Source organism: Diospyros lotus, chromosome 3 (assembly GCF_014633365.1).
Source record: "Diospyros lotus cultivar Yz01 chromosome 3, ASM1463336v1, whole genome shotgun sequence".
Taxonomy (NCBI): Eukaryota; Viridiplantae; Streptophyta; class Magnoliopsida; order Ericales; family Ebenaceae; genus Diospyros; species Diospyros lotus.
The window spans coordinates 27,088,376-27,110,308 of record NC_068340.1 but is presented as its reverse complement, the minus strand read 5'-3'; the positions used below and the strand labels follow the sequence as shown (position 1 = coordinate 27,110,308).

The 21,933-nt window shown below is 35.4% G+C and overlaps 3 protein-coding genes across 3 annotated transcripts in view; all 3 read left to right on the top strand.

Annotated features, from left to right (window-relative positions):
- Positions 1–2,018: 2,018 nt before the first annotated feature.
- LOC127796542 (uncharacterized) lies at positions 2,019–3,105 on the top strand. The gene is made up of 2 exons (XM_052328718.1): positions 2,019–2,227; positions 2,371–3,105. Exons 1-2 carry the CDS (start codon positions 2,062–2,064, stop codon positions 2,766–2,768), a joined length of 564 nt encoding a protein of 187 aa, XP_052184678.1. The 5' UTR covers positions 2,019–2,061; the 3' UTR covers positions 2,769–3,105.
- Positions 3,106–9,533: 6,428 nt separating this feature from the next.
- On the top strand, positions 9,534–10,922 carry LOC127796608 (NAC domain-containing protein 90-like). Its single transcript, XM_052328844.1, has 3 exons — positions 9,534–9,904; positions 9,992–10,287; positions 10,403–10,922. Exons 1-3 carry the CDS (start codon positions 9,751–9,753, stop codon positions 10,700–10,702), a joined length of 750 nt encoding a protein of 249 aa, XP_052184804.1. The 5' UTR covers positions 9,534–9,750; the 3' UTR covers positions 10,703–10,922.
- Positions 10,923–16,498: 5,576 nt separating this feature from the next.
- Positions 16,499–21,933, top strand: part of LOC127797585 (vesicle-associated membrane protein 714) — a 30,233-nt gene continuing 24,798 nt past the window's right edge. Inside the window, exon 1 of the mRNA XM_052330616.1 lies at positions 16,499–16,991. Within this exon, the coding sequence (XP_052186576.1) occupies positions 16,775–16,991 (217 nt within the window). The 5' untranslated portion in view covers positions 16,499–16,774. The remainder of the gene's footprint in view (positions 16,992–21,933) is intronic.

Here is a 21,933-nt window from a genome sequence, read left to right as displayed (position 1 = left end):
CTCAAGGTATGAGCTAAATCAATATATTAATTTTTTTGCTGAATCAACTTGATTACAGCAAACGGGTTCAGTACAAGACTACCAAGATAAATTTGAGAAATTATTGGCTAAAGCAAGACCAATGGAACAAATTTGACAAGTTAGTTGCTTCGTGAAAGGCCTTAAAGAGTCCATTCACACAAATGTTTGGGCTAATAAACCAATTACCTTCTCTTCAGCTATTGGGTTGGCCCAGTTATACGAATCCCATGATCTCACCTCATCCAAAATTCTATCCATGAGTGATGAAGTTCAAAATGGCTGGACAACATCATCAATCAAGAAATTAACTATAGAAGAAATAAATGATAGACGGAAGAAAGGCTTATGCTTCAAATGTAATGAAAAATTTGGTCTCGAATATTATTGTAAACGATTATTCATGATTTAAGCTTGCTTGAATGATAGTGAGGTAGACGAGGAAATGGTCATTTCTGATGGAAGTCCTAAAGTTTTTAAGGAAGGGGGAGTTGATACAATCCAATATATATATATATATTAATTTATTTGTTTCTCTTTCTGAATTAGTCTCAATTGAATAAGTCAATCATGTATTTAGAAATAATTAGTTGTGGTTGAACTCTGTTATAAATTGTTAAATTGTGAATTTTGCTTTGCTACTTAGTAAGGAAGTACTTGTAAGCTAACTATTATATATTTCCTATTACAATGAAAATAAATATTAGAATTATTTTTGCAACAATAATTTAGTTTGTACATTAAATGTTTATGCTCATTTTAATGAGATAAAAATTTACGACTTTTATCTCTTTAACTCAAAATAAGTAGAGAAAAGAGTACTCTCTTCGTGACTCCACAATGACGCAACACACACGCACACACGTGTATGGGGCCCACGCCTCCCTCACTCGCAGGCACCTACTATGTTGCCCGCCAGTGGGCAACATAGCAGGGCTGTTTGAGATGATGTGAGGTCAGCAAAGTTTGAAGGAGATTAGAAAGCAGATAGCTTCACAAGGAACAACCAAAGGAAGCCAGCTTCCAACAATGTTCAATAAATGTGACGTATAGAGGCAGGAAAGGAGGCCAACCACCATAATTATGAATTGATGATTTGCATGTATGCTTTCTAAAATGCACACAATATGTGCTGCATACGGAAAATATTTCATGTAATTCGTGATACATAACAAGTTATCAATTATATAATTAATTAAAAATTGTGAATATGTGGCTGGAGGTGAAGATAAAGTCCATTTTTATTTTTTAAATTTATGAAAAGGTCATCTAGCTAGCTAGTGCCATATATGTATTTAATTAGGTGACAATGTGCGTATATATATGCGATTGCCTTGAGAGACGGAATATTTACAATATTAAATATTTTCTACTGTACAACATGCACGACTTAATTTCTGCCATTCACCTGCAGCTTCATGATCACTCTCCCCTCGAATTTAATTAAGATGCCTGACCTTCACTTCCCTCTTGCCTGGTTAGTTATAGCACAAAGGATACCATCACCTACCATTCTCATTTGAACTAAAGCTACTGCCTACTAGCATGCATGTCTACCTACAGACATTACATATATGTATATATATATATATCGTCTGTGAGCGTACAACATTAATTGTCCTCTGATGGTATAGTACTTTCTTTAAAGGGAGCTTAATTTATAAACACACACACACACACATCAGTGTTATATTATGGTCTGATAAAACATATATAATTGTATGAAGATTATGTCCGCGATGCCATTTTCTTTGTAGATTAGAAAATTGCAATTAATAACGCGATTATTTTTTTATTAATCTTTCTTTACAGGGGTTTTATTCAATATTAATAAAAAATTATTTTGAAAATCTTCACACTATCTTAAATGGTTGTGGATATACACTTCTTTACTGATACCAACCACCAAACTGAGGCATGGGGCCTTACATTTAGCACAGTCACGTTACCAGTGTACTCGATCGTCATCTAATATATTATTTATATGTTGGCTTCAACATCTTCTCTTCTCACAACCCCCCACTGTGTCCTTAATCTTTTTCCATGGCAATGGCATCTTCTCATCACCATCATCATCATCATCATCATCATGTTCTGCTTCTCCTCCTCTTTGCTCTGCTTCTTTCAAGGGTTGAGTTCTCAACTTGCCATCTACTCAAGGGCTCTATCTCCTGCCTTGACTGCCATAATCGCCACCTCGATCTCTCTGGTTTGTCTCCTCCCCGGCCATCTCCTCCTTAATTACTATCCCATATCCCATATGTAGAGAGGTCTTGAGTAGATTACTTAGTTCCATCAACCCAGTAGTCATATTCACTAATGGACTTGCATTTCTTACTTTTACTTTTTCAGGCATTAAAGTGGTGGTAAAGTGCAGCCAAGTGAAGAAGTTGGCCGTGGCAACCACCGGAAAAGACGGGACTTTTGAAATGGAGCTTCCCTCAGACACTTCAACTCCATCATCTACTTCTTCTTCTGTCAATTGCCTTGCCAAGATCATGGGTGGCCCAAGGCAGCTCTACACCTCAAGAAAGGACACGGTGGCTAGAACAGTTAAAGTCCCAGATGAATCTGAATCTTACACCATCTCCAAGCCTCTCAAGTTCTACGCTTCTTTGCCGCCTTCATCCCAGAATGACAATGGAAATTTCGGTTCGTCGAAGACTGTGGATCTGCCTCTGCCACCAGAGTGGGGACTGGCTCCTTCTAGCTACTATTTTCCTTTCTTCCCCATCATAGGAATACCTTAAACTGTCTTGTACTATATAAATATGGTTTTTTAAGTTTTTAATTAAAAACTCTTTTTGCTCTGGGTTTTGGTGAAGTTTGTGTGTTGAGCAAGGAGAGAGAAGGCGGATCATTCATGGGTCTTGCCCTTATATATATCTATATATATATATATAGATTGTGGCTTTGTGTGCGTAGAATTTGCTGAGTTCCAGCTATATATATATGATATATAGATCTCGTTTATTGTAGTATTGGTTTGAAGGTATACTAAGTTAAATATGTCTTGTTTGGAGTAAAAGACTTGTAGCTCTTGACATGTAATATATATATATATATATGTCCCTTGTATTGAATCTATTGATCATGTTTACATCTTGCATCTCTCACTCACTCAAATGAAGTTTTGTGTAAAGGGTAATGCCTAAACAAAACTTTTAATGAAAATATTGATGCATGAGTGATTTAACTATATATATATAATTTAGTTGAGGTAAAATTCTTAAAAGGTACAGATTTGATTAAACACAAAAATAAAGTAAAATAATAAGAATTAGTCACATTCAAAATTGTTACATAAGGTACCGTAATTCTAATAATATGAGGCATGATACAATCCCTCCCAAAAAATATATTTTAATTAATTAATTTATTTCCCTTTTTAAATTAGTCTCAGTTGAATAAGTCAGCTATGCATTTAGGAATAATTAGTTGTGGTTGAACTATGTTATGGGTTGTTAAGTTGTGGATTCTGCTTTACTATTTAGTAGGGAGGTAGTTGTAAACTAGCTGTTATATATTTCGTGTTGCAATGAAAATAAACATCAGAATTATTTTGTAACAATAGTTTAGTTTGAACATTGAAGATTTTTATTCCCTTTAATGAGCTGAATATATATGTTTTTTTTTTTCCTTTTCTTAACTCAAAGTTGGTAGATGAAAGAATACTGTCTCCACGAATATACCAAAGTGGTATCAAAGCTTGGCTATGGAGCAAAAGGTGAAAAACTTAGAGAAGACCATCTAAACAGTTGTTGGGCATGGAGAGCTCTTACATAAGCTAATAGAGATACTTGAAAACTTAGCAGTCAAGTTGAAGAAATTGCCAACCATGCCCGAGATGCTACTGGCCATCCTAGTGCATCAAACAACACACCACGTGCTTGACGAAATGCTGAAAAAGGAAGGAGTACTAGTTCATTTGTTTCAAAAACTGTAAAGATCGATTTCTCTTGCTATGATGGGAAAAGCGATCCTACCGTCTGGCTGTTCAAGGCAAAACAATTCTTCCAACTACATGAGATTCCTATACTTGATATTGAGTTGTTATGGCATCATTCTATCCAGATTGAGATACTCATCTATGTATCAATTGTTATAGCAAGAATTGGGCACAGTCACACTGGAAAAGTTTGGAGATGGGCTAAACTCAAGGTATGGTCCAAATCAATATATGGATTTCTTTGTTGAATTAACTCGATTACACAAACTGGTTCAATACAAGACTATCAGGATAAATTTGAGAAATTATTAACTAAAGCAGGACTAATGGATCAAATCCAACAAATTAGTTTCTTTTTGGGAGACCTCAAAGAGTCCATTCGCATAAATGTTCAGGCTAATAAACCAACTATCTTGTCTTCGACTATTGGGTTGGCCCGATTATATGAAGCTTGTGATCTTACCTCATCCAAAGTTCTGTCCACGAGTGATGAAGTTCAAAATGGTCCGACAACATTGTCAATCAAGAAATTAACTATAGAAGACATAAGGAAGAAATAATTATGCTTCAAGTATAATGAAAAATTTAGTCCTAAACATCATTGCAAAAGGCTATTCATGATTCAAGCTTGCTTGAATTATAGTGAGGCAAACGAGGAAACGGGCATTTATGTTGGAAGTCCTGAAGTTCTATGGTCACCATAATTGAATATAGAACCTTGAGGACAAGGGTGTTTTCAAGGAGGAAGGAGTTGATACAATCCAAATATATATATATATATATTAATTTATTTATTTATTTGAATTAGTTTCAGTTGAATAAGTCAGCCATATAATTAGGAATAGTTAGTTGTAGTTGAACTATATTATGAGTTGTTAAATTGTGAATTCTACTTTGCTATTAAGTAGGGAGATAATTGTAAACTAATTGTTATATACTTCCTATTACAATGAAAATAAACATTAAAATTATTTTGTAACAACAGTTCAGTTTGAACATTAAAAGTTTCTGCACTTTTTAATGAGTTAGAAATTTATGGATTTTTTTTCTCTTTTAACTAAAATTAGGTAGAGGAATTAAAGAATAAAGTCTTCCCAAAGTGTATCTAACTAAGTATTTTTTATGAGGGAGAAAGATATTATAAATAAAAGTTATTTTTTTATTAAGATACCTTGTAATTATTAAAATGTCGCTACCCCAGTTTCCTTGTCCTCAGGGTGAGTGAGGATTTAGGAGAATTGGTTCAATTTTTTCCCACAAGATTAATGAACCCAACCCAATCCCCTTTTGCTAACCTCAAATAAATTCAACTGCTTGTCCAATACTATGGGTGTTAAAAAAAATCGGTGTATAATAAAAATCGGTCAAATTGAATTGATCAATTTTTTTTTTTTTGGTGGTTGGCAATTTGCGGTTTAGACAGTTTGCGGTTCGGTTTAATAAAAAAAATTATTATTATAAAAATCTAATAATTGGCAACCCATCCTATTTATTTTTTATACTATTTTGTATTTATTTTTTACTCCTATTTATTTACATTTAATTATTTTTATTTACCAATATTTGTGTTTTTATTTACCAATTTTTAAATATCTTTTTTAGTAATTTTAAGTAGCATTTCAAACCGCGGTAAACCGCACCAAACCAGACCTCATTTGCGGTTTGGTTTGGTGCGATTTGGCTGAACTCAAACCAGACTGCGGTCTGATTTGATTGAAAAACTGAATTAACGATTTGACGTGCTGAAAATGATTTAGACCGGCCAAATCGCACCACGAGCACCCCTATCCAATACAATACTCTTATGATTTCAATTCTCTTTTCCTCCCCCGCGCGCGCGCGCGCACACATATATATATTTATAACATGTAAGAATAGTCTTGGTTTTGAATACATAATGATGATTGTTATATAAGAATAGTCTTGGTTTTGAATACATAATGATGATATCAATTTTCTTTTATAATGTCACCTTATAATTCAATTTCAAGATACTTCCTATATATATATATATATATATTCTTAAAATCAACGTTTCATAAAGACAAACATAAACAACCTTGGTCCAAAAACTACCTAGCTAGGCTAGACTCTTAGCTAGTGTACAAAAACATTAACCCATAATTTGTAGAAACTTACTCTGATCTTAACGCATCCTTACTCACATCTTTAATTAACCCATTATTGCTGCTGATTCTTACTCTCAAAACAACAATAAATTTAATAATTATAAACATTGTGGTTAAGTCACTTAATTATTAGAGTAGGTAAGAAAAAGAATAATCAAAAATCATAGGAAGTTATCAGACAAACACTCCGATACTTATGTTAGATACCGAAGAATTGAAGACCAAACGTGTTAACACCAGTATCAAACGCATATTACATTTTCGAGAATGAGTGCCTGTTTATTTATAGAGGTGCATGAACCTTTTTTAAATTTTTTAAAATTAAAATTCTTATGAATAATATATATCTTGATATTTCGAGATTTTATTAGAATTATAATTTCTTAAGAATAATTTCTCTCCTTCTTGCATGACTCTCATAGCAATTTTCGAATATTGAAATTATTTAATTTGTGTGTTGTATGAGGCCCCCTCGATTAAGAAAAAATTATGTCTTTTTATTCTAAAAAATTATTTTAGATTTTTAAATTTTTTTTTTATCATAGACTTTTGACTACGCCATAACACTAATAAAAATTTGATAAATTCTTAATTTAATTATGCATCAAAGAACTCGTCCCCATGGAGCATCTTTTTCTTTCTTTCTCTAGGGTTACAAAAGGCCAACGCATATTAATTATCATCTTACTCGACACCAGCAATTAGTTTGGGAAATTAATTTTTTTAAGAGTGCGTGTTGTTCATCTTCAAGTTTAGTAATTTATTACTTCAAATAATAAAGATAATATTATTTAGATAAACCATTGAGATGACCCAAATGTATGTTACGTAGACCAGTAGGCATCATATATTCTTGGACCTTGCTAACACTACAACTACGTGGCATATAGTGATTGATTTAAATAAATATTAATATTAAAAGGCAAATTATTAAATAAGTTACCATATTTTGGTTTTAAGGTCAATTTGACCCGCTCAATTTTAGAAAGGACTAAATATGTTACAAAAATTAATTTGATTATTGTTATTTAAAAAGTGCTAAATAAGTAATTATACTTTTAAATTTAGGCTCACATTAGTGACAAATATTTCATTAATATTCTTTAAAATCGTTTTAATTTTACTATCAACATTAATTTTATCTCCAATTAAAATAGCCTCACATAGTCGGATATTCAAACTCTTTAAATCTTGAAATATAATAATTTATTTGACCATTTTAATATTAAAATTAAAAAATATTATTAAATATTAAAAAATTCACCATACTCTTATGGCTAAATATTTTACCATCGAGACTGGGTCATCCACAGGGCATCTTTAATTAGGATGGATGATGACGTCACCCTATACCTTATATTTCAAATTAAAATGTTTGTTTTGTAGCTAAGAGACATGTCCACGCGGATTAAGCTTTTCCCTGTTTCCGCGGACAGCTGGCGCTTGAAGGTTACACCTAAGCCGTGTTTGCCCCACCTTTTAAGTTTTTGTTTTGGCGAGAATGAATTCTTTTTTATGAAAAATATTGTTATAAATGATAACAATTTTAATTAATTTGAAAAACGGAGACCCTAAAGTCATTCTATTTCTTCACTGGGAAAATAATCTTAATATTCACAGAAAGAAGAATACGTTTAAACCTATAAAAGTATTTTTTACTTCATACAATAACACAACCAAACAGGCCATTAGAATAGCCGATGGGTTTGGATTGGGGTCCCTGACGTGGACTTGCGGGGTCTTGAGGCTTAGAGTATTCCTATTCCCCCCAATACGAGAAACTTGCTTGACTTCTATTGACCATACCCATATAATAATATAATATTAATTTCTAATTAATATACTCAGTGTAATATTATACTTTATCCTATCAATTTCGAGATTTTGTAACCATAATTAGCTCATATTTTATGTGGAATTAATTTTGTGATAATGATATATTTGTAAAATTTAAAACACTGATTTAAGTATGTATGCATGGCGCACTAACGCATATAATTATACCCGGTGGCGCACTAACATGCATAATTATGCCTTGCCCGTCGCACTTACGGATGCTTCTGTGATTGCAGAATTAATTAAGCATAAACAGAATAGAATAGAAGTAGTCAAAGGGCAATCAATCGTACGTTAAGTTGGTTTATTTTAAGCGGGGAAGCTGTCTAGCTAGCATGCTTGGCTTAATTTGTCAAATGCATGCGGTTTGAAATTTAAATTGTGAATAAATTAATTATATGGTTTATCGTCAGCTAACTCATAATTAATTAATGTCAAATAAATTACTTTTATTTGTTATAAATTTACCAAGGAACCGTAGCCATGCACAGCCATCTTTCTTTTCAACTACTTGACCATTTCAAATTTCAAAGTGGTTAATTAATTAAAGCACCAATTATTATTTGAAGATTAATTAATTGTCCAATTAAGGTGAGTGGTAATAATAATTACGCACAGCTGACATGACAATAACCATTGCTAAAGACTATTCTTGAATCAATCATACGAGTTTTAAAACTCCACAAAATAAAAAAATAAAAAAAGCCTTTAATTGTAGCAGTACAATAGGGAAAAAATAATTAACAAGTAATTAGTTGACATTAACGAATTAACACATATATGAAAGATTACAATTTACCAAGAATTCTCGCTAAATAATAACTTAAAATATATAAATAACTTTTCGCGGATATACGAACAAGAACATGTACAGTAATAACATTGAAAAATTCTACTAAATTTATTCACTTAAAAGAACAAAAAAAAACAATCATCGGGTCCCTTAAACTGTGCTCCTTTGTTTTCCAAAAAAATACTGATAAATAGGCTGAAAAGTTGAACTAAAATGGTGGATCAAAATGGCATTTTAAACATTTAATTAATGTTACTTTGTCTGAGAGGCTCACGTAGAATTAGAAGTTTAGTGAGAGAAGTTAAAATGATAAAAATGTCCATGCAACCTCCCATCTCCTCTTTCTTCCATTTCTATTGATGTCGTTTTTAACAAATTTTAGCACACGAAATCATCTTTTTTATGCTATTTTACCTCACCTCATCTCTAGTTAATTGTCGTTGTATCTAGGTTAACGTAAAGTGAGGTGACGCGAGAAAGGCGATTACGAGTGCTAGAATTTGGTGGAAGCAAGACGATTAGGAAAGAAAAGAATGAAAATGAAAAATTAATTTTTATCATTTATCCAACACTCGGACAAAGGAGCAAGGCTTTGGATTTTCAACTTAATAATCATTATTATTCTAAAAAGCAAAGAGCTAGCCTCGTACGGATGGTAGGGTTAGACTATGAAATCGGAGCTGTTGGCCACTAGGGTGTAAGTGAATTACCCTGAGTTGGCAATACAGAGAATAAGAGTGGGCTGACCATTTCAAAACTGAGTTACGTTAAAGATTATTGGGCTAACACTCCCTATCTTCTTCACAAACGCGTGGAAGTTTTCAAGCACTCTCAAAACTCCATCTTTTTCTCCTTTCACTCGGTGACTCTGCTCTCTCTCTCTCTCTCAGAGCAACACAATCAGATTTAATTAGCACCTCATCTATATATAGATTTCATGTATTCAAAGCTCTGGCTAGAACCATATATCGGACATAAACAGCATCAAATAAAGCAGGCCAACAAAGAAGGAAAGACAACAACAAATGGAGCCAAAGCCACCAGGCTTCCGCTTCTATCCAACTGAAGAAGAGCTTGTTTCTTTCTATCTTCGGAACAAGCTTGAAGAAAACAGACCCGACTTCAACCTTGTCATCCCCACTCTCAATGTTTATGAGCTCGACCCATGGAACCTTCCAAGTCTGATATATACGTTTCATATTTCTCTTCCTTTCTTTACACATTAAAATTAATTGGGCTAATTCCCTTTTTTTTCCATTGTTTCAGAGCTTTCTGGGGAGCTGTGCCGAGGAGACACTGAACAGTGGTTTTTCTTCAGCCCAAGGCAAGAGAGGGAAGCTCGCGGCGGCAGGCCTAGCCGAACAACCGCTTCCGGCTACTGGAAGGCCACCGGTTCTCCGGATTACGTTTACTCGGTTGATAACCGAGTGATTGGGCTCAAGAAGACGATGGTGTTTTACAAAGGCAAAGCTCCCAGCAGCCGCAAAACCAAGTGGAAGATGCACGAGTATAGAGCCATTGAACCTCAATCCACCTCCCCATTTGGACCCACCGACCCAAGGGTTCATACTTCAAACCCTAAACATTAATATATATATTTTTACATAAACTTAGTGAACTCGTGACCTTCAAGTCAAAATTCTGACGGTTTAATTGGCCATTTTTTCGTGGATGCAGTTGAGACATGAGATCAGTTTGTGCAGGGTTTATGTTGTATCGGGAAGCTTTCGAGCATTCGATAGACGCCCATTAGGGGCAGAGGCCAGCGAAACAAGTTGCAGCCAGCAGCAGGTTCATGGCAATAATGGAGCTAAAACACTGCTTAATTCTTCCCAAGCGGCTCAAACAGCGGAGAAAACGAGCTCGCCGGAGAGTTCAAAGTCAGAAGACGATCATCTTGAATTCCCAGATGCCAATTTTGGGATGGTTACTGAAGAAGAGCCTTTGTGGGAATGGGAGCAGCTCAATTGTCTCTAATAAGCAGAGATCAATTTGCCGGCCGCTGGAGCTAACAACTGTTAATTAATTGTGTAAAGTAAAGAAAAGGAGTGGTTTAATTTAGACAGTTTGATCTCCTTTTGTTTTGTTAATCTAAGATTTATACTTTTTGGTTTAAGAAATTGTTGTTGGGAGAGACTGTATACTGTTGTGGAGAAATGAGAAGTATAATAATAGGATTTTGAAGTTTATTAGTCAACTTTAAAGTTGGAAGACTTAAAGTAGCAAAGTCAATGAGAGTACCCTTTGGTTGAGGGGATAAATTATGTACAGAACCAAAGGAAATCTAGTGGATGAGAGGGTACAGAGAAAGGGAAAAAGAATAGGCATTTCCTTGTATAAGTGGAGATTTATTTATAATTAAGGTGATGTGTTGATTTAGAGTTTGTTTGGCATGGCTTATAATACTGGAGTCAATTTATAAAAAGTTTTTCAGAGTATTTGATTTATTGATGTAAAAAGTTGATTTTTTAAAAAGCTTTCAAGCCAAAAGTTCAATAGAAAATGGTGTTAGAAGTCCAAAAATAAGTTGATCTTCTCTTCTAAAAACCACAGGTTTTTGACAAATATATACTTAGATCTTTTTTATGCCTACCAGTAACAGAAAGAAGCCAACAAAAATAAACCCATACTAAGAAAAACCTTAATCACAAACCTAATCCAGAAAAAAAAAAGAAAGAAAGAAAGAAAGAAAGAAAAGTGAAGTACATGCAAGAGATGGGTCTCTCTGAATAAAATTAAATTAAAATAACCAAGCTTCAATGCCAATATTGAAAGGCATGTTGCCACTTTAAAGAAGTCCAAAGCACATGAGGGAAGGGTTGAATTTACTTGGCCTACATTATGTTAGGTTACGTTTTTTAATGAAGAGATTTTAAATGATATCACTTAAAATTAAATTGAAATAACATATTTTGATAATTATATATAAAATATTTGAAAATTAATCATTCTAATGTAAAAAAATGTGAAAAATAAAACAAAAAATATATGCTTAAACATTTCTCACATATATATGTATTACATATAAATATATACGAATTCATTTAATTCTTATCACTTGCTTACCATTTGAAATCTGTAATTTTCAAATCTCTTCCAAAAATTTGTAATGGGTCAAATATTGAAATATATATAACATTCAAGCACAACCCTGATGAGGTTGCTGACTCATTGTTGACCTAAAGGTGATCTACTCCAAATTGCTGAATGATTATCCCAATCAGATGACTAGGATGCCTCGTCAGTCAAAATACTTAAGAAATAAAAATTTATTTCTTAAGTAAACTAAAAAAGTATTTTAAAATTTACGACAATGATTTATTTACTTAACTAATAGAATATAAATTATTTTTTATATATTTTATGTTTAACAGATAAATTATATGTATATATATATATCTATATAGTGTATTGGGGAGGGGCAAAGATGGTAAATACCATCTCCTCCCGACCCCAATTGGAAAATAATAAAATAAGTTTCAAATCCAACTCTATTTAAATAAAATAACATTTGATACTGATGAGCTATGTTACATGGAAACACCTCATGGGTGTCGTTTCCTCGTTTTGGAAATATTTCTTATTCTCGTTTCGGACCTTATTTATGTCTATTTTTTCAAAAAAATGTCTGTTTCCACGTTTCCGTTTCCTATCGAAAACGTTTTTCATTTTTGTTTCTGTGCAATATAGCTGATGATGATCAGTTCAAATAAATAAAACAAAATAAGTTTTTGGAAGAATAATTGATTAATTGTATCGTCAAATTGTCATTAAATTATTAATATACCTCAAAATTTGGAGAATTGCATTCTATCCCTTAAATTGTCATTAAATAAATAATTAACCCAAGATATATTATGATTTAGATTCACGTGGACTATTAATAGATTAATTTTTTATGATCTTATAATTCTTTATATCCTTACCAGTTATGAGAGAGTTTATGTTTTAATTTGAGTAAATTACTATTTTCCTTCGTGTTAAATAAAATTTGAAATCACGTCTATGTATTTTAGAAATATTCTTTTTATTCCTCTACATTTTATTTCTATCATATCTGTTAATGAAAATTAGAAAAATATTATATTACTCATTCTTATTAATGAAATATATATGATTCATACAATTTATAAGATGTTTAAATATTACATAATCTTTTAACATAATATTTTATATTTTTTTATTAAAATAAATTAATTATATACTGTGGTAATCAGAATAAATATAGACTTATTTAATTTTCTTATAATTAATGTCATATTTAAATATTTCTCATCAATTTTCTTTTTTCTGTTAAGAAAAAATATTCATTCCATTTCATCTATTTTCCTTCACAAAATTAAATATTTACTTGTAAAGTTTATCTATAAATATTTTTCTTTAAATTTATAATTTCAAATTTATGCATATATATATATATATATATATTAGAGCAGTAACTCACATGTAACAAAATAAAAAAATTATAAATATTTTTTTATAATTTAATTTTTAATGTTTTTAGACAATATTTTAAATAAAATAAATTAAGTTTAAATAAAATTTTAGATGTGTTTAAAATAAGTTGTGTAAACTTTAAATTTTGTTAATAGAAATTTTTGTTTAATTTTTTTTACAACTTTTTTTTTTCTCATAGAAAAGAAAGACATTTGTAGAATTATTGGTAAGTTAATTTGGGATTCATTTGCTAAGTCATCAATTTATTAATTAATATTGACTGAATTACACTATACAAGAGGGGAAATTTGGAAAAATAGGACTCCCAGTACTAAAATTTGTAAAAATATGATACTTTGAAAATCTTTGCAAAACTATGACTTTTGAACTTTTATCGGACAAAAATGCCCCCACTTTTAATAACCTTGCTATACGATAATGTCTTATGATCTTTTCTTCTCTCACTCACATTCTCACTTGGTCATCGTCAATCTCTCATGCTCATTTTTCTTTATTTCCGTCTGACTGTTGCTGTTTCTTCATCAATCGTCTTATTCGTGCCCATTGTTGTTATTCCTTAAGCATCGTTGCTTTCGCACATCAATCGGTTACTCTCGATCTAGGTATTTAATTATTTTTCAATCTTCGAGAAGAGCGTTGGTCAACGAGTCTGAGTAGTTTGGGTGAGTTCAGGATAATTTATCTTCTTTTCCAAAGTTATGAGTGAAAAATTATGCATTTCGCTAGTTTGGACATATATCGATAATTTATGTCATGATATACTTCAACCGATATAGGTTTAAACACAGAAGCATCATGAAAATGATATATCGGTTTCATTATTGGTTTCGAAATGATGTGTATGTACTGACATCCTTTAGTATCATGTTATCGGTTGAAGTCTTATGTTAACTGATATATATTAACCAATATGACCTTTCACAACCGACATTTAGAAACCGATATACCTTAGTAAAATCGATATTTTTTTTTTTTAATTTAGCAATCGTTTTAATGTATGTTATAAGAATGAAAGCTCGAAAACTTGTCTTTGTTGTTGTCATGTATAGAGGTCAGTGGCAATATGATGTTGATGCGAAAGTATATAAATAAGTGACTGAAGAATGTGGGTCGGTAATACGTGTGGAACCAGATTGCACATTCAACCAACTGGTAAGTTCCCTATACAGCAAGTTCAACGTTAGTACGGTTGAGAAGTCAGTTGTGCTGAAGTACAAGTATAAACACTCAGTTCTATCGGCACTTCCATCGGAGATACGTAATGATACAGATGTCGAGTGTTTTCTATTCGAATGCTCTCGGATAGAGTCCAGAAGCGTATTGTGTGTTGATTTTGTGGATAGATTACTACCACAGACACAACCTAATTCTGGTTTTAGGCATAAGGAAGTGGTTGCAGAGAATTCTCCTGTGACACGCTTAGGAAACGATAGTCAAACATTGTTGAAAGACAAAGTTAATCACGATGATGCTTTGGATGTAAATGGTTATGAAGATGTTAATAGGGATGATGTTGGACATGGTGTTGAAGATGTTAATTGGGATGATGCTAGACATGGGGTTAAAGCTGTTAATTGGGATGATGCTGGGCATGGGGTTTAAGATGTATTCAATGCTGATGATGCTGAAAATTTGAACAATATCAATGTAGACTCACGAGATTATGTTGAGCAACCTAGTTTTCTCCCATCTTCGAGATTATCAAGGGTTAGTGTGAGAACATTGTCAGTTGTGTCAGAAGTTGAGTTGAACAGAATTTTTTCGTCAAAATCAAAATTGTATCAACGGATGGGTTTGTTGGCTTTGAAAAATAATTACGAATACAAAGTGGTCAAGTCAACTAATAAGGTAGTTTACATGAAATGTAAGCATGGTGATTGTAAATGGTGGTTGAGGGCAGCCACACTTGGCACTTCTTTTGGTTGGATAACTTCAACGCTATGTCCAGCAGCATCTCAATTAACATCTTCAACACCATATCTAACATCATCCCATTTAACATCTTCAACACCATGTCTAGCATCATCCCTATTAACATCTTCATAACCATTTACATCCAAAGCATCATCACGATTAACTTCGTCTTTCAACGATGTTGGACTATCCTTGCCCAAGCATGTCATAGGAGAATTCTCTGCAACCACTTCCTTATGCGTAAAACCAGAATTAGGTTGTGTCTGCGGTAGTAATCTGTCCACAAAATCAACACACAATGCGCTTTTGGACTCTATCCAAGAGCATTCGAATAGAAAGCACTTAACATCTGTATCATTATGTATCTCCAATGGAAGTGCAGATAGAACCGAGTGCTTATACTTGTATTTCAGTATAACTGACTTCTCAGTCGTACTAACATTAAACTTATTGTATAGAGAATTTATCAGTTGGTTGAATGTGCAATCTGGTTTCACATATATTACCGACCCATATTCTTTTGTCACGTATTTATATTCTTTTGCTTCAACATCATATTGCCATTGACCTCCATACATGACAACAACAAAGACAAGTCTTCGAGCTTCCGTTCCTATAACATACATTGAAACGATTTCTAAATTAAAAAAAAATCGATTTTACTAAGGTATATCGATTTTTAAATGTCAGTTGTGAGAGGTCATATCGGTTAATATATATAAGTTAACATAAGACCTCAACCGATAACATGATGTTAAAGGATGTCGGTACATACACATCATTTCAAAATCGATATATCATTTTCATGATGCTTCTATGTTTAAACCTATATCGATCCAAATATATCATGACGTAAATTGCCGATATATCAACCGATATATGTTTAAACTAACGAAATGCATAATTTTTCACTCATAATTTTGAAAAAAGGGATAAATTATCATGAACTCACCCAAATTACTCAGACTCGTTGACCAACGTTCTTCTCGAATATTGAAAAATAACTAAATATCAGATTGAGAGAAATCAATTAATGTGCGAAAACAACAATGCTTAAGGAATAATAACAATGGGCGCAAATAAGACGATTGATGAAGAAATAACAACAGTCAAACGAAAATAGAGAAAGACGAGCGTGAGGGATTGGCGGTGACCGAGTAGGAATGTGAGTGAGAGAAGAGAAGACCATAAGACATGATCTTATAGCGGGATTATTAAAAGCGGGGGCATTTTTGTTTGGTAAAAGTTCAAAAGTCATAATTTTGCAAAGATTTTCAAAATGTCATATTTTTGCAAATTTTAGTACCGGGAGTCCTATTTTTTCAAGAGAAAAATGCTAGAAAGCCCGAGAGAGGTTTTAATATATATATATATTTATATATATTCTGCTTGACGGGCATTTGTTTCGGGATTACATATAATTTACCAAACCACCGTGGACTTTCCGGTGAGTCGGTGACATCTCGGTTTCGACGTCTCCAAGCTGCCCCTCAACCCTCCCCCAAATTGGAAAAAAACATCGAGGACGATAACAGCTAAGTTCACTACCAGTGACCCTTCCCTACCCATGAGAACTCGACAACGATCGCGGTAGAGGTGCAGTGGTAGACAGACAGACAGACGGGGGGAAACTGACAACAGAACGGTCGAAATCTCTGCGAACTCAATTAGGAAAGAATGGCGATACTGTACGCGGTGGTCGCCAGGGGCACCACGGTGCTGGCGGAGTTCAGCGCCGTCACCGGAAACACCGGCGCCGTCGCACGCCGGATTCTGGAGAAACTGCCGTCAGAGGCCGATCCCAGGCTCTGCTTCTCTCAAGACCGGTACATCTTCCACATCCTCAGATCCGACGGCCTCACTTTCCTCTGCATGGCCAACGACACTTTCGGAAGTCGGTCTCTCTCTCTCTCTCGCACACGCACACACATGGATTTGCACATATTTGTGTTATATTCATCTCTCAATTTTACAGTTTTCTTTTGATCGTATCTACCTATATGTCCGGTTATGAATTTGATGCTGTACTGATAAAAGGGACATAAAACCAAAACCAAAATAGAGAGAAATTTATTCCTAACCCTTCAGGCTGCCTGCCCGCCTGAATGGTTATGCCATTGATATATTTAAAGGGATTTCCTTATATATGAGATTTATTTAACGTAACAACTTTCCAATACTGTTTTATGTTTTTGTTTTTCTCTTGTCAAAATCAAGACACAGGAGAAACAAACCAGAAAGAACGACTTCTAATTACTTGAATTTAATCCAAGGATCTCTAACCCCAGTTTCCTGCACCATAAGAAGATATCATCCGGTTTAAAGGATCCAGAAAAGCAATTACCATGGACCCAACTAGCCAATTCATGTACTACCTCACACCCATTTGCTTGTTAAGGTACATATATTGTACCAAAAATTGTATGGATCAATTTTGTTTGCTGCTACCAACCAGTAAAATCTATTGACAAGCCACTGTTTATGAAAATTGTGATGGAATGAGAAGGCAAAATAATAGAGGTTGATTAGGCCAAGTGATAGTCTAAAAGCCATTTCCTCCCCAGTACTTTGCAGATTGTGTTTTACTTAAATCAGTACAAAGTGTAGAGGCTTCCTTTGTTATCACCTTTCATTTTATGCTAAACTTTATTCTGGATGATTCTGAGAAGCATGAAAGATCTTCTGTTGAGTTGAGTAAAGGTGTAGTTTTAGTGGAGGATTTACCTTCTGCTCTCTGTCAGAATTTTCCTTCAACTTTCACCCAATCTTGTTGACCTTGATCAGCTCTAATGATTGGGTAGCTCCATCCTCCCGTGACCTGTTTCAACAGGTCAAAACTGATAAGAGGGTTATTAATTTTCTTATGATGCCCCAATGGTCTACTTGTTAATTAAGAAGACTTCATAAGATATTTGAGTTAGCTTTCAAGGGTTTGTCAAGTTCAGATCCTGGTAGAGGCTTCTCTTCCGAAATGGAGGAGAATTAGGAAGGAAATTTGAGAACAGAGAGGGAGTATATAGAAGAATCGAGAAAGAGAGAGAGAGGATGAGAGAGGTGGGAATTGAATTTCTGTATTGATCGATATCCCCTTCTGAGCAGGAGCAACACTTTATATATAGCCCTTTGCCAGAACTAAGCAATCAATGTAACTGCCTGCTTTAGGGTTATGACATTTAGGTCCTCTAAAACAAACTACTTATAGTATTACCCCCCGTAGGCCTTATAACTTTCGGGCACATAACAATTCCCCCATTCTTCGGATGTTTCTTGTCCCCAAGAAAGTTAAAGCAGCCCAATTGCCTTGGGAAATTGTCGGAGGAGGTCGGGTAGATACTCCCAAGTATTATTCTCTGGATGTAGGTTGGACTAGTAAACTAGGACTTGTGTAATTGGGGCCCCTTGCTTATGTATGACTCGTCTATCCATTATAGTCGTTGGCTTGGCCTCTTGGCTGGTGTCTATATAACCATAGGGGGCGGGGTCGAGCTCGAGGGATTGTTTCCTGTCGACTTCTTAAGGAAGGAGATGTGAAAGACGGGGTGTATCTGTGTATTCTCTGGCAGTTAAAGCCTATATGTCGCCTTACCTACTTGGGCCTCAATTGGGTATGGCCCTTATAACTTCGAACTCAATTTGGTCACCTGTGACTGCACTAAGGTCTTCAAGTGAGCTTGTCTTAGTTTTAGGTATATTGCTTCCCCAACCATGACTTCTCTCACTCCTCCTTTTGTTTGCAAATTGCTTCATTCTATTATGTGCGTTAGCGAGTTCCTTTTCAATGTGGTCATTATCGGTTGCCTTGTTGTAAGTAGGAGTCCACTGTGGTAGATTCTCCCAAGGTTGGTAGCAGTGAGAGCTTATAGCCAAAGGGGTAATCTTCAAGGAGCTCTGGTAGCACAAATTGTACTACCATTGGGCTAAGGGTAGCCACTTGTGCCAACCTGTAGGGTGCATGAAAATAGGCATCGAAGATATGTTTCTAAACACTGGTTAACCCGTTCTGTTTGAGCATCTGTCTCAAGATGATAGGCCGAAGACATGTGGAGTTGAGTGCCTAAGGACCTCATCAATTCCTTCCATAGAAGACTGGTGAATACTTTATCTCAATCTGAGACAATGAAATGTGGAATTCGATGTAACTTCCGCACTTGGCTTAGAAATGCCCTAGCCATTTCTTGGCCAGTGAAAGGATGGGCCTAGTTGATGAAATGGGTGCACTTAGTAAACCTATCCACGACCACTAGTATACAATCATGCTCTCGGGAGCCCTTCCACGAAATCCATAGTGATATTAGTCCAGGCTTGGTTCGGTATTGGTAAGGGTTGTAACAATCTTGGAGGCAGTATGGTCTCATGCTTACACCTCTTAGATATGTCACACGCCAGGATATAATTCTTCACCATTGTCACGAGCCTAAGGGCATTATTATAATAAGTTCTATAGATGCAGTAGCATGTATACTTAGTAGTTACCGCTTGAGTTGATTGTACCTATTCGATTACGCCTAATGAGCTGAGGGGAATAGCCTATAAAAGGCATTGTAAAGAGGACGGGAACTATCAATCAAAGTATTCAGTTCTTTCCCTCTCTTCTCTCTCTCTCTCTCTCTTCTTTCAAATTCTCCCTCCAATTCTCTTTGATCTACTACTTTCCAGAATTATCCAAGCCTCTGATCCGAGGCTTGACATTCTGGTATTAGAGCTGACAATCCTTGGTGACGCCTCCACGATTGAAACAAGGTGAATTGTGGTCAGTCCGTGCAATAGGTGGAGATTCGTTCGAGCAATGGTGGAAGGAACGAGACTCAAGCAATTAGAGTCTAGGATGGAAGCAATAGAGTTTGGAATGACCCAAATGCACGAAGCTATTACTTAGACTAGAGAAGATGTAGTTGCAATCAGAGATGGAATGCAAGAGGAATTGGCGACCTCTCGTGAGGACATGCAGCGAGAATTGGAAAGGCATAGGGAAGCTATGGATCAGTATGGTCAACGGATCAACAACATGTTCAACATGCTATCGTCCCTGCCACAATTCCGTTTGCCACTAGAATTTCCTCCCCGATCTGTAGTTGATCCGGACTTAGCTGGATTAAGCATACTCCTGAGGGCTCCAGGAGGAGCAGATTCGAAGGGAATGCAAGACATGGCGCCAGGTGTCCAGGTAAGGGATCTAAACCCCCAAGTCAGTAATCACACCTCGATGTTGAGGTTGGAGATACCATTGTTTGACGGATCTAAGCCAAGATGGTGGATTTGACGGTGTGAGCATTTTTTCCAATTTTACAATGTGACTGAGCCACAGAGAATTACCTTGGCAACAACCTATCTCAACGATACGGTTGACTCTTGGTTCCAAGAATGGTTTAGATTCAAAGGGATTGGGGTACGATGGATTGACTTTGTGGAGGAATTGTGTAAGAGGTTTGGAGAAAAGAATATGACGGATGTAATAGAAGAATACAACAAACTCAAACAAGAAGGGATTGTCACGGAGTATTTGGAGAAGTTTGAGGAGTTAGGAGTCTTAATGTGGAATGTTCAACCAACCCTTACTGAGCAATGCTTTGTGTCCAGCTTTCTTAGTGGACTTAAGGACGAATTGAGATCAATGGTTAAAATGATGATGCTAACTACTGTCAGGTAGGCAACGGAGAAGGCCAGGCTACAGAAATTAACCCCGGAGGCTATCTACAAGAGAAACTGGGTTCTAGCCTGAACAATTCCCCTCATTAGCCTACCTACTGGTGGAAACTCTAAGCCTATGGGAATAGGGATGACTATAGGCCTGCAAAGAGGAAACCAGCAGGCCTTCTTGACAATCAAGAACCCCACTATGGAGCAGAGGAGGAAGCTGAGGTTGTGTTATAAATGTGGGGACCGTTATAGCCCAGGCCATCAATGTTGAAGGCAATTGTTGAACATGGAAGGGGCTAATGAAGAGAAGGTAGCCGGAAAGGAGAAAGAGGACAGTGGGGAGGCTGTGGAGGAAACCCTGGAGGATGACCATGGAGATGGATGGGAGGGGGGGGGGATCTCATTCCATTCCCTTAGGGGGGGACTTGTAGGAAAAATCATTAAAGTGGAGAGATGAGTGGGGAAGAGGAAGATCATGGTGTTGATCGACAGTGGCAGCACTCATAGCTTTTTCAATGAAGCAACTGCCAGTGAATTGGGATGCCAACTTACGACCACTACCCCCCTTTTAGTAATAATGGCTAATGGAAATAAGATGTATAGCCACTGCAAAAGTGTGGGGTTCAAATGGATGATGCAAGGGCAGGAATTCTCTATTGACCTGAGAATTTTGGGGTTAGGAGATTGTGATGTGGTCCTGGGGGTGGATTGGATGAGGACAGTAAGCCCCCTGACCTTTGACTTCAACAAATTAGAAGTTACTTTGGACATGGAAGGGAAGAAGCTGACATTGAGTGGCAGCTTGGAAAGAGGGGAATGTAAGGTGATCACTGGCAAAAGGCTACAAAGGCTCCTATCTAAAGGGAAGGGGCCAATATATCAAATGTTCTCCATCCAAGCTATGGAGGTGGATGAGGAAGAACAGGAAGGCCCTACAGCCACTGACCTCTTTGCACAGGTAACATACCCCTCTACTTTACATCCCTTACTTTTGGAATTCAAAGAATTGTTTGCTGAGCCACAAACCCTACCCCCAAACAGACCTTTTAACCACTCCATTCCTTTGAAACCCCACTCAGAACTAGTTAACACCTGAGCCTATCGTTACCCACCTACCTAGAAGGCTGAAATTGAAAAACAAGTAAAAAACATGCTCCATGCTTCAATAATTCAGCCTAGCCAGAGCCCCTTCGCATCTC